Source organism: Trachurus trachurus (assembly GCF_905171665.1).
Source record: "Trachurus trachurus genome assembly, chromosome: 6".
NCBI classification, from domain to species: Eukaryota; Metazoa; Chordata; class Actinopteri; order Carangiformes; family Carangidae; genus Trachurus; species Trachurus trachurus.
Genome location: NC_139897.1, coordinates 1,464,778 through 1,478,760, shown reverse-complemented (window position 1 = coordinate 1,478,760; position 13,983 = coordinate 1,464,778). Strand labels below are relative to the sequence as shown.

The window sequence follows — 13,983 nt, the reverse complement described above, 5'->3', positions numbered from 1 at the left end:
CTGTATTTTCCTAACATTTTAGGTCTAAAAGAAGGAATCTGAAGATTTTCAGTTTAATTGCTCCTGTTTTGCGGTAGTTGTGTCTGTCCCCGCATCGCCACGGCAGCAATGAATGGGAGTGGATGCAAGTTCTGCTGCTTAGGCTGTTTACATCCCTCAAAGCCGCAATTTTTTTCCACAGACAGCGTCAGATGGCGACTCAAACATGCACCCAGAAGTTTATTTACTTCAAGCAAGCCGACATGTTTGTAAAACTAGATCTAATTCAAAGTCTCCCGGAGTCTCGCGCGAGACCAAGTTGCCGTGCTCGGTGTGTTCACGGACAGTGGGAAAGCTCCCGTTTGTGTCATAAACACAGGAATATCAACTCTTGACTTGCTTCAAGTAAAAAAAACTTCTCGGCGCATGTTTGAGTAGCCACCTGACGCTGTCTGTGAAAAAAATGTCTTCAAGCAAGTCAAGAGTTGATATTGATATTCTTGTGTTTATGACACAAACGGGAGCTTTCCGACTGCACCTGAACACACCGCGCACGGCAACTTGGGTCTCGTGCGAGACTCTGGGAGACTTTGAATTAGATCTAGTTTTACTAACATGTCGGCTTGCTTGAAGTAAATAAACTTCTGGGTGCATGTTTGAGTAGCCATCTGACGCTGTCTGTGAGAAAAAAATTGCGGCTTTGAGGGATGTAAACAGCCTAAGCAGCAGAACTTGCATCCACTCCCATTCATCGCTGCCGTGGCGATGCGGGGACAGACACAACTACCGCAAAACAGGAGCAATTAAACTGAAAATCTTCAGATTCCTTCTTTTAGACCTAAAATGTTAGGAAAATACAGCCCCGAGTTGAATCTGCCTGGAATTGTCCTTTAATATAAAACTGTGGCAAGCTAAAATATATATATATATATATATATATATATATATATATATATATATATATATATATATATATATATATATATATATATATATATATATATATATATATATATACTGTATATATAAGGTTTCACTAGTGCATATGTGTGAGTATGTGGTGAATGAGTGTGTATGACTGTGTGTGTTGGTACCTGATGAGGAGAAGACTTTGATGACCCAGAGACAGGCTGCAGCCCTCTTTGCATGTGTGGTGTTTTGTTTAAGCAGGTTGACAGTGAGCAACACAGCTCCAGCCTCCAGTGCCTTCACACCAATACGCCGGTCTGCACAGAGAAAAACACACACAATATATTTATGAGCGTGCAGACAGAGTAAGGCCAAACCAGGCAGCATGAATGCGGAACTGCCAGATCTGCAGAAATGATGTGGCAGTCATGTCAACGTAGAGCAGAGTCTCAGAAGAAAGTTTCAACTGGTGCATCCGTCGGTGTAAATGAGGTTAGATTTAAAGTGTTTTCAGTCCTCACCTCTGTGTCCAACCTTGGCCACCAGGTGCAGCAGTGGCAGCAGAACAGTGTAGTTGGGATACACGTTGCGGGCGGTGTTGACCAGAGCCGTCAGTAGGGCCTCACTGCCTCCTTTACTGATCATATAGCGGACACGACGATCTGTACCTGAACACAGACAGGTAGAGGTTACATTGTCTAGTAAGTAAGTTCACTGGAGGTGACGATGACACAGCTTTTTTACAGCGTGAGGGTGAGAAATGATCCAGGGAAGACGCGTCTCAGTAACAGATTTTGAAATTAATGAATACAAGGCTTCAGTGTCTGAGCCTTAAAGGGGACCTATTATGCTTTTCCAGCTTTTCAGACTTTTATATATGTTTAAAATGTTGGATAACGGTTCTAGAGGCCGTGGAAGTGTCATATCCTGAGGTTAATGCATTTGGAGGTAAACCCTGCTAGATGATTGGGATTTCTCTTGGATTTCTCTGCACACCTGTTACACTCGGTTGCACTGACTTTTTTTTTACATGAGCTCGCGTCGACGTCATGGCGTGCCGGACTCCCCTACATGGTCATGCCGAGGTCTCTGCTCCAGCCGGCCCCGCCTCCTCCCATGCTGCTCTGTTGTGGCTGGTGTCACAGCGGAGAGCGGAGCGGTCTACTTCCTGCTTTTTCCCTGCATGTTTTAGCGCTGTAGTGTCACTTTACTAAGTTTTATTTAGAAGTTTACACCGACGTTTCATGTAAGTGAAGCTGTACCTGTGTGAGAAGCGACGTACCGCCGGGGCGACGTTGTTCGCCGGACCGACGTAACGCTGGACCGACGGAGCTCCGGAGCTCCGCAGCTGCAGCGGCTCCTCACACAGGCAGAGCCCGTCTGCAGGCCTCATTGGCCGGGCAGGCGTCCGTGCTCATCGCGGTAGAGAAAACCATCACTAATAAACATACCCGCAGGTTTTTTAGACGTTTACCGCCGTGTGGTTATTCTTTTTAGGAGATAAATGTTGATCTCATTGATGAAATCTTACAATTGTGGCAGTTGAATTAGTTTGAATGAAAAGTGAAGCTGTGAGAAGGAGGAGGAGAGGAGGTGCAGTGCTGCTGTAGTCTATGTGCACAAATCACCACATTTACATCAATAAATAACTGTTTTACAATGAACTGACCAGTCTGCATATATTTTAAATTTATTTTATTAAGTTATATTACATGTTACATGGTTACAGTAGCCTACATGGCAAAGACTACTCTATACCATCTTTGGTTAGGGTGAGACTAGGTCATGGGCACATTTCATTACACAATGTAGACTGGTCAGATGCAGACTGGAGATCTGGCAATTTGCCTACTGCAGATTTAGCTTTTGTTTGCAAACTACATTTTGGCCAAATCAGTAGGCATCGTCATGGTAACGCAATGCTGAGGGAGTGGTTCATTTGCATTTAAAGGGAGGGGCCACTGAAACAGACCGTTTTGCAGAGGCCTGTTTTTGAGAATGCTGTGATGTTTGATCTTTGGGGTATTTTGACCGAAGCACGTCACAGACATGTCTTTAAGACACCCAGGAACTATTTTAGTTTGTGCAAAAAGGAGCATAATAGGTTCCCTTTAAAGGGAAACTTCGTTTATTTTCAACCTGTTATTGAGGTGGCTCCAGTATTGAGCAGGGCAGGCAGCCTGCAGCCCAGCTAACGCTCTTCAACCGGGCAAGTGGCTCCCGTCAAAGTTCGCCCTATAAACCTGCATTTTTTTCACACTGACAGGCTCAGATAGTTACAATGAGTGTCCCACAAAATACTAAAAAGGAGAAATGAACGTATGTCTCTACCTTTAGAGCGTCTCTTCTTTGACTGGCAGTAGTCATCCCCGGTCAAAGTGGCTGCAGACCCTGTGGTCGGCACGGCGACGGTGCAGTGCATCGACAGGAGTGTCAGCATCCATTTGTAGCACAGCTAGCCAGAACTTGTGAAAGCTCTGTGAAAGCTGCACGAAGAGGAGCCCAACATTTTGTTGCCACAATTTGGAAATGCTCCGGTCATCTCTCTTCACCTCAGTCAGTTATCGCGAGATTTCAGAACAAGATTTCTAGCGTGGTGAGATTTGGACACAGATCACAACAAACAGCGACCTCCAGCTAAAGGTAGAGACATACGTTCATTTCTCCTTTCTAGTATGTTGTGGGACACTCATTGTAACTATCTGAGCCTGTCAGTGTGAAAAAAATGCAGGTTTATAGGGCGAACTTTGACGGGAGCCACTTGCCCGGTTGAAGAGTGTTAGCTGGGCTGCAGGCTGCCTGCCCTGCTCAATACTGGAGCCACCTCAATAATTGTATTATCCATCACTCACGTATACAGAAAAACATATGAAAACAGAGCCCAGGTTGAAAAAAAACGAAGTTTCCCTTTAAGTGTTACAGCTGTGTCATTAGCCTTGGTTTATTCTATAATTCAGTAGTTGGCCGTCTACAGTGTTATTAGTGGTGAAGAGTTAATATGATCTTGGCTCACCGGCTGACAGGAGTTCATCCAGAATATTGAGGTTATTCAAAGTGTTTTCCACGTCCCCTTCAGTCTGCAGAGAACAAACACAAAGAGAACACAGAGTTCTGATACATGAGATAACCTTGTCTGAGTACAACCTACATTAGTGTTATATGTGACAAAATAAATCATATTTTTAAGCAGCTAGTGAATAAATTAAAAGGGCCACAGGTGGCAACTGGTCTTCAGGGGCTGTGTGAGTGAGGGGAATAAAATGTAAGAACCATAAAGAGCTGACTGTTACACAAGTCACTCTGGAAGAGTTTCTATGCCTGGGTGTTGAGAATAGTCTGAGGGTCGCTGCAGCCAACTCAATTCTGCAGTTTCAACAGAAAAGCTGATGCGGCCAAACCTCTCCCTCATTAAAACGTGTTGTATGAAAAGACTTCCTGCACTTCCCAATCTTGCTGATATAAATAGCATCATGTGTTCCATGCACAGTCAGTTTAGGTGGCAAACATTCTGCATGTTCAAACGGAGACAAACAGAGTTGTGTTGAGCTCCTGTAATGAGATACTGTTGCTAAACACAGAGGTAACGCCATCTCTGGATATGGGACACGTCTAATGCGCCCATTAATGCACCGGATTATCCTGCCACTGACTGCCGCAGTGAAATGAAATGGAGCAGGTTTGGGTCAGAGTGTCTCTGGCTTAGTGACATGACTCATTCACATTGATATAATGGCTGTGAGAGGCAGGTTGCAAGGTATCACTGAGCATCGGACTGAAATTAGCCTCCTGTTAGAGGGGCATCAATGGAGCAGTTAAATATCCCAGCGAAGGTAGCGTTTATTTTTTAAAATAATATATTTATTATATTTAATGTATGAATTAAAGCTGTTTCTATACTGATGTCCAGAAGCAGCAGATAAGAATCATGCAGCCAAGAGCTGAAGCTTCAGAAGCTGCACAGGCAAAAAGATGAGTGTGGGAGGCATTTGGAGAAGAAGACTTTCAGAATGCTTTTAGGCTTTGTCAGGGAGGAGAACTGCTGACCAGGAGTAGAGGTCTTGTTTGGTGAGAGATCAGAGCACATCACCCCAGTTCCCAGTCAGCTACAGAATAGATTTTAAAGTTCTGCTCCTGGTCTACAAATCACTGAATGGTTTAGGTCCAGAATACATGAATGACATGTCTACTGACTCAGGTCAGACAGAGTTCAAACCAGACATGGTGAAGCAGCATTTAGCTGTTATGTTATGTTGTTACACAACTGGAACAAACTACCAGCAGAACTGAAATCAGCCCCGACTGTGAGCACTTTTAAATCCAAGTTAAAAACATTTCTCTTAACATGTGCTTATGGCTGAGCTCTTTTAAAGAACTTTAAATCGTAATCTTCGATTTGCACTGTAAGTCCTCTTAAAGGTACATTGTGTAAGAATTACTCCCATCTAGCATTGCGGTTGTATATCGCAAGCAACTCAGTCATATTTTTCATGCTGCATTCACGTGAAATCGGTTAGATGGCAGACGGACAAAAGCCGCTGCACGTAACGGCTTAAACAAGCATCTATGTAAACAAGTGGTCCGTCAGCAAGAGGCAAAACAATACATGTGACAATATGTTGTCATGGCGATGTCGTATAGTTTACCTGACCCACGTTTTACCGGCTTTCTCTCGACTTTTGTGACTAAAATGACATCTGGTTTGTTACCGACGGCCGTCTGCCCGACTGCACCTGAATGCAGCATTCACGTGCAGTCCTCACAGTCCTCACTGCGTTACCGCCGTGACTTTTCATAGACGCCACCTCGATACCTGATATGAACGGCAAATTCAGAGCTTACCGGAACACTTCAGTTTGTTGATGGGGTTAATTATTGATGAATGAAAAACGTACTTTTGAACGAAATAATCGATTTTCGTGAATAGATAACAGGAGAAGTTACATAATGTACCTTTAATTGTTGTAATACAAATCATTATTTCATGCAGAACTCATATTTTATGCTCTATTTTAGTCTACTTTTTATTTTATTATATATAGCTATACTTTTTTCCTGTACTTTCTTTATTCTTTTTTCTTGCTTTTAATTGTATGTTTAACGTTTCCAAATTTTACTATTTGGGGTTTTATTCTAATTTTTAAAAGTTGTATGTTTTTATGCTGTTTATGTTTTTTGTTTCTTTTCCCTCTGTTTTCAGTTCTTACTGTTAAATGTTTTGTCTTTATGTAAAGCACATTGAGTTTCCCCTGGGTATGCACTATATAAATAAGATGCCTTGCCTTGCCTTGGTGGTGAAAGAAATCATTTGAGGAACTGACACATCCTCTGGGGATGAGGTAGAGTCTGTAGACTTGGGGGAGGTTGGCAGGGAGTTAAAGGTTGCTGAGGCAGTCAAGAAGCCTGTTGAAGGGCTGCCATGGATGTCACATCTCTTTAGTTTCTTGTGAAGGAGTGGCAAAGTAGCATAGTTCCCATCTCCAGCAAAGAGACCAGAGGGTGTGCTTCAACTCACATCACTCAGCTTCCCTGCAGGTCGTCTTAACAGTGTCTACATCTATAAATGCATTTAGTCGCTGCCATGTAATGACCTATTTGATATTTGCGATAACAAGCAGTTGAACAGGTGTGCCTAATAATGTGGCTGGTGTGCTGCATAAGATGATGCTCCTGAACATGTAAACCAAGTCTGGTTTGTTGTGTATTTTCAATGCCTGGTGGAACAAGAGTTTTGAACACAAACAGACATAATTGTGGTTATAATGGCAGTTTGTTTGAGCCACCGTTACCCGTATGCCTTCCAGAGAGGTAGAAACACATTGCTTGAATAAATGTGCCCAACTCTTTATTACCAGCAAGTCAAACCTAAACGGTTTCTAGGGTGTCGAGTAATATCTATGTATAATTTTATAATGGATAAGCTTGCTTTTTGCTTTTCTTGTGCTTTTCTTGTGGCCCAATCGACATTTAAAGGGACAACGAGGAGTTTTGGAAAGCAAACTGTTTTCATACTACATTTACCATGAGCCTCCGCGCGCAAAGTGAAATTCTTGGACCGGTGCAAGACGGACTTCTTGCCAAGAATGTTTTCATTCATCAAGAATTAAAGTCAGAGGTTGGAAGACGATCACATACCGTCGTAGTTCCGACCATAAACGGCGATTCGGCGGCGTTATTATCATGACCCGCCGGGCAGCGTCCGCAAAACCGAAAGTAAGGAAACGCTGGTCGGCTCGCCCAGCATTTCCACCATTAATTAAAATAACAAAATAACAATAGAGACAAAACGATATATTGATCAAAAATGGAGCCATTAACAAGTGTGGGTAACGTAGATTCATCCACATTAATGTAAGACTTTTTTATAACCAAATACAAACTCCTCATTGTCCCTTTAAGATTATATCCTGCCATAAATTTTCTTCAGTCTCACCAACAAGATCCTCTTGCCATGAGTCTCACACTTTTGCAGATTTTAGTTTGAATATTTGACATGCTTCTATAAAAGGTAAAGTCTGATGTGAGTTTAATTTCTTTTCAATCTTATTCTTCTCAGAATGCAGCTTCCTGTGTTGATCCAGTACAGATCATCAGTGAGTAACCTCTGACACAGATGTCGTATATTTTTTAATTAATTCACTCTATATTCTGCATTGAAGTCTACAGTATATTATCAGATAATATACAGTACCATAACCAAAAGGATATTGTCAGTAAACTGATTATGTTTATTCAGTTTCCTTCTCATTCATTAATTTAGAGCTGATGGTTGTAGGTAGTCATTGATTCTATGATTCATGTGGGGTATGCCTATATAATAGATATAAAAACACAGCAGCCTTATGGTGGTTACATCGTCTGGTAGGTACTGTTTGCTATAGTCTATTCTGCATGGTAAAAAATACAAAAATGTTACTCCTTATGTTTGAGTAACTGGACATCAGAAATGAAGGTGTTAACGTGAATAAAAAGAAAATGGCTGTAGCTCAGAAGCAAACAGCTGTCGCTTGTTTGTTCTTAACATGTTTGGGCCAGTGAGTTCAAACCTCATTCTGCCAGATCTGTGTGATCTGTCACATTTGAAGCTTCCAACTTTCTGCTGGTTAATGAGAGATCACATAGAATATGTCTGTGTTATTATTTTTATGTCACCTCACTTCTCCAGGCTCCAGTATCAACCACAAACCAAATTATGCGAACCTGATCTACAGTTTGCGCAATGTGGAATCGGGGTCTGGTGCACATGCGATATGTTTGATACAGTTATAACCTGAAGCAGCCGAAAGAACATGTGCATGCAAATTACACAAAAGTCTCTGTGACGTTAATGTTCTTTTAATATAATCGCATCACCTCAGCAAGAAACTATACCTCTGTTATTGCACTCAGTGTGCTGTATGTGTGTCCTGAGGTCAGTCAACATCATCACTTTAAATACATTATGGATCTGCATCATTTTGCTGACCTCAACACACAGCTGGTCATTTCACATGGATGTTTGTTTACTATCAAGCCTGAAACATGCCTCTTCATCCATAAGTTTATTAACAGGAATCAAGATCTGCCTATTACTTCACATAATTTCTTTATTCCGACTACAGATATTCATTCCTATCAAACGAGGCTTAGTCATAACAGCTTATTTTTACCGTCTTCCCAAACATCAAGTCATCAATTCAACATTACTTATAGAGGCCCCAAGCTTTGGACTGAATTAAACTTATCACTGCGGTCCATCTCCTCCCATTGCATTTTTAAAAAAGAATCTGCTTTCCACAGGAACCTAATTATCTTTCCCTACTAGCTCTTTAACTATATTTTCTCTGTCATTGTTCTCTTTTTGTCACTTTTTTTTTGTTGCTCTTATTTGCTTCAAGTCCTACCTTGATTCCTGCTGCTATTGATCTTTTGTCTTTTTGTTTTTGTTTAGCTCATGTATGTTGTCTGCTTGTCTCTTGTTTTGTATTATTGACAGGGGTGGAACCTTGTACAAGTTCACTAGGACTTCTTTCCCTCCTTGCGCAGCGTTACGCATTTTTTTGTGCTAAATAAATAAACCTAAACCTAAACCTGACTGTCTCCAGTGTGTGAGCTTTCAGTCTCACCCTGACACACCACACACCTGCCTGAGCTGCGCTGACAATCAAGACATACCAGTTATAGTTATCACAGACCCAGTTGTCCGGGTGTCATAATAGCATACAACTGCAGAACCTGGATTTACTGTTAATGTCATGTCTGCTTTGACCTGGGAAGGATTCAACTCCAGGGACAGGACTAATATCAGATTCTGCTCAGCCACTGGTGCTGATAAGTGATGGGAGCACTGGTCCCCAACAGGTCATTAAGTTGAGTGGGGTGCAACCTAAACAAAGGAATCGTTAGCGTGACGGTAACACTGTTAATGGGTCTGGAGCAGACATGTCTCCCCATCAGTGTGATCACTGGGAATACATTCTGTTCATGCAGCATATATGCACAGATAAACTGCATATAGGTTTCATCTGTGCATATATGCTGCATATATGCAGAGACCACTCCAATAAATGATCAGTTTCTCTGGTTTTACTATTTATAGGTATGTGTTTGAGTAAAATTAATTTTTTGTTTTTGTTTTATTCTATCAACTACTGACAACATGTCTCCCAAAATTGAAAAAAAAAAAAAAATCATTTAGAACTTTTATTGGCTAATGACTAAACTAGTCTAAATATCAAAAATATCAAGTCTTTTCAGACCTTGAATAATAATAATAATGCAAAGAAAACATGTTCATATTTATTCCTAAACAACACAGTAAGAATATTTTAACTCAGGAAGAGTTTATAAATCAGTTTTTGTGGCATAATGTCAATGTTTAATCCCAGCAGTGGCTTTTATAATCTTCCTATAAAACCAGATGTGGTTCAGGTGATGACCTCATCAGTGTCTCATTAAGTAGAATGAGTTGTGTTTGTGTTGGTATTTTTTTTTAAGGGAAAAGAATGACTGTCATACATGTAGAGATGCTTTTAAGAAACATTTGTGAAAGTGGTCTCTTATTTTTTTCCAGAGCTGTATATGAAAACGGCCAATTTTATGTAGGCCTACGTCACATATATTCAAACCTATATTAAAACCTATGGTTCTTTGTGTGGGATTACATGTATCTCAATTTGTGACCTCTATCAGCAGAGTTTGATCTGCTGTCACATGAGATGCGGCTGGAAAAAATCTAGTAAGCAGAACTTGTAAATGGTTTTCCTCTGTGACCTCCATCAACACCCACCCACCCACCCACCCATTCCTCCTCAGAGAGTTCTCTGGAACCGTGCAGATTTGTTTCCACAGTGATCCTGTGAGGAACCTCTGCTTTTATCTTTGAAGAGCATCACTGAATATGACTGGATTGGTTAGTAGCCTTTACTTGAGATGGTGCTTTTGATAATGTTAGAGGTCAACTATCAGAGCGGACTCTGAAATGTCAGCAGATCCCAAATCTACAGGGGATACAGGACTAAATCTAGCCTCTGTGGTCTCATTACTTAATGCCTTCTGTGGGTCAGATGACAATCTTACATACTGTTCATTTAGATACAATGCACCAACAAACGTATGGTATTTGTGTATATGATGAAACTTTTGCTCAAATGTTAGTAATAAATGAAAAAAAGCTGGATGCTAATTCAACACTTGAATTGTTACAGCTTAGCCATGTGGTTAGTTCTGCATTTCTAATACTATGAAGAATACAGTGACACTGTAGATCCCTACCTGCAGAGCAGAGAGGAGGACCTCCACACCGCTGGACGAGTTCGGGGAGGCGGTCATTTTTAGTCTCCCTCGTTCTGTGGCAGACGGACGGACGGACAGACAGAGAGAGAGACAGAGGGACAAACAGACGGATAAGTTACAGTAACAGACAGTTAAAACGGCAAACAGAAAAACAGACGGACAGGAGGGAGAGGAGAGGAGAGGAGCACTGACCGGCAAGGATCGTCGGCCAGGGGAGGCAAAGTACGTCCTGTACATACGTCACACTCACACACGCGCGCACACACACACGTGAAACTTAAAGCATCTGTCTCTCTCGTCTTCCTCTCTCACACCAGCACAGACGTCCACATGCAGCTCTGCAGCTGCGAGACGAGACTGATTGACTCAAAGTGACTGACTGCTAATGCCCACAGCCAGAGTAAGTGTCTGTGTGTGTGTGTGTGTGTGCGCGAGTGTGTGTGTGTGTGTTTGCTGTCTGTAGTGTTTTCCTGTGCATACAATGTGTGATCAGTCTTTTTTCACCCAAACATACAAATCTATTTATCTTGTAGAATAGTGGTGAAAAGTGTGCAACACTGTTGGACACGTGAACATAAACGCATGTGCTCAAATGTGTGCGTTGTTGTGTCTAAGTGCATGCATGTGCCCGTGCATGTGTAACCCTACTCCTGCAGGATAAAGCACTCCAGAAAACATTTGCACTGTGGTGTTGAGAAGGCTGCCACTATAAAAAGGCCTCGACAAGACCAGCGGGGCAGCTGCAGGACACACACCACAGTCAGTGCAGACCTCAGCCAATCCGGGTCTGTGATGGCTGATAGAACATTAACCTTGAAATCATCCTACTTGTCACAAAAGCCACCAAGCACAGACACATAGAAGTGTTACAACCAGCTCAGAATCAGAAGCTGTGAAACCTCTGAATAAACCTGCAGTTTAATAACTATATGTTTACTTCACTTTCATGTGTCACAACCTCAGGTCTCCCAGACCCCCCCCCCCCTTTCCCATGATGTTTCCCAGGGCTCATTTCCTGGGCCACTGCCATTCATCACTTACCTTTTACACATAATTCATCATCACAGCCTCAATCACTATGCTGATGACACACACATATCTCCATTCACACCACAGTCCACAGACATCTTAGCCTAATCCAGTCTGACAAGACTGCATGAAGGATGGCAATACTTGGATGATTTGCAGTTTTTCAACCAAGATAAATCTGAAGCCAACATCATTGCTTCCAGTGGCCCCACTAATGTGATCTTCTCCTTCCTCAGTTATAGCATTGAACAATGCCCTGAAGTGTTTTTTTTCTTCAGAATAATAAATCAGAGGCATGTTATTAATTCCAAGAGAGAAAGTGTTTTCTTACATTGCTCCATTCGAAATATGTAAATATATTACGAATAAATAAAATATGGCCTTCTCAAAAGATAAAATATACTCTGTCAATACTAGTATTCTTCGTTTCCATTTATCATTTTTCATCTGATAATTGTCCCTTGACCTGTGGGGTTCCACAGGGCTCAGTTCTCGGTCCACTCTTATTTAGTTTGCATCTGCCTCGACTAACGACTTTAGTTTGTATCTGCCTTGGGTAACGACTTTAGTTTGCATCTGCCTCATCTAGTAACGACTACAACTATTTTAACCAGGTCCAAAAAAACACTCACATCACCCCAATTCTTAAGTCCCTGCACTGGCTCCCTAAATACCGTAAAACTTCAAATAATGGCCGAGTCCCAAATTGCCGCCGGTCCCAATTAATCGCCGGGTAGAGCAAAATATTTTTTGTATTAAACGCCCATCCCAAATAAACGCCGGGTCAAACATTGTTTTTCTGGTTGCCAAAAATATTCTATGCAAATATAGCCTCCCTAAACACAAACAAATAACCTTAAACGAATTGAAAGGGGTGTCTCGAGACATTGAAGACGGCCGAGGACTGACGAGACGCCTCTGGGCTGGTTGCTCCTGCCCGGTCTGTCCACTCCTCTCATCCGCACTTCAGCACCTGCACCGTGTCGGCTCGGCTCGGCTCACTACTCATCATTTAAATGACTTATTACTCCATTTAAAAGTAGACAATTTACTGTTCTGTTCTCATACGCGTGTTTAGGCTATACGTTGCATTATTATAAGCTATACTTCATTCCCTCAAAAAAAAAAAAAGGACGGAGGAGCGAGCCAACACAGGTGCTGAAGTGAGGGAGAGGAGTGGAGAGACTGGGCGTCCACGGGGCTCTTGCACCTTGTGGCGGATGACCGGGGGTCTCGGTCTCCTGGTAGGCTACATGTGCGGGCCAGGACCGCGGAGGTCAGCGAGACCGAGAACTAGTCTGCCCCGCCCCTTGAGAAACATGTATCGTCCCACCGCAGCCTGCTGCCACGGACACACTATTAATAAAGGCAGGTCCCAAATAAACGCAGGTCCCTAATAAACGCCTGTTGATTTGAGCGATTTAAGCAAATAAACGCCCGGGCCTTTATTTGGTGTTTTACGATAGGCTAGAATTGTTGGTTTTGTTTTTTTAATTAACCGTCTATAAAGCACAATAGTTCCCTCCTAAAAAAAACATCACAGCATTGCTCCCTCCATATGAACTAATAAGATGCCTCAGGTCGTCAGTGAGTGGTCTCCTTGTTGTCCTGCAGGTAAGAACAAAAGCAGGCGAAGATGCATTCAATTACCATGCCCCCCAAAAATGAAATTCATTTAAAATAGACTTAAGCCATTTGTTTTTACAGTCTCTATTCACTAGGTCAGGCACTGGGGTGTTTTATTTTCTGTTTATTTGTATAATCTACCTGAATTTTTTGCTATACTTGTGTTGTTGTGTCATAATTGGGTCGTAGGTCAGGGTTAGTTGCACATGAGTGGTAACTGTCCAGTGATCAGTAAATTAATAGACTGACTCTAGGGGAGGAGTTGAACAGTTTCATGGCAACAGGCAGGAATAATTTCCTGTGGAACAACGTGGAGAATGAGTCTCTGGCTGATCTTGCATCTGACCAGCACGACATGGAGAGGGTGTGAAGAGTTGTCCAGTGTTGCAAGGCCGGCTACAATGTTGCTGAGTGGATGAGCTTATTCAGACTGTTGGCATCCTTTACCCTCAGTCTGCTGGCCCACGCTCTTCAGGGCGCCACATTTCCTCAAAGCTAAGAGCCCAGTGACTGGGTATTTCCTTTAACTATTTGCATTATTTAGGCACAACTTGATACAACATGGCACCACATTTTCACATCTGTAAGTTCCTAAGAAAGAAAATAATTAGGCCTGCTTTAAGTAATCCAGCCAAGTGGTTCAGTTGATTTCCTGTGCTACATAAACTG

At 42.2% G+C, this 13,983-nt stretch overlaps 1 protein-coding gene across 5 annotated transcripts in view; it reads right to left on the bottom strand.

The window, feature by feature from the left end:
- The window catches only part of agbl1 (AGBL carboxypeptidase 1), an 84,060-nt gene that overhangs the window by 44,749 nt on the left and 25,328 nt on the right, over positions 1–13,983 (bottom strand). For 4 of the 5 annotated variants that reach the window (XM_083973779.1, XM_083973782.1, XM_083973781.1 and 1 more), the window contains exons 2-5: positions 10,639–10,712; positions 3,902–3,965; positions 1,410–1,556; positions 1,074–1,205 (exon numbers count right to left, since the gene is read on the bottom strand). In XM_083973779.1, coding sequence (XP_083829905.1) covers positions 1,074–1,205; positions 1,410–1,556; positions 3,902–3,965; positions 10,639–10,695 — 400 coding nt within the window. In that variant the 5' untranslated portion in view covers positions 10,696–10,712. Of the gene's footprint in view, positions 1–1,073; positions 1,206–1,409; positions 1,557–3,901; positions 3,966–10,638; positions 10,713–10,851; positions 11,019–13,983 lie in introns of those variants that run through there. The other variant, XM_083973780.1, reaches the window with a different exon arrangement.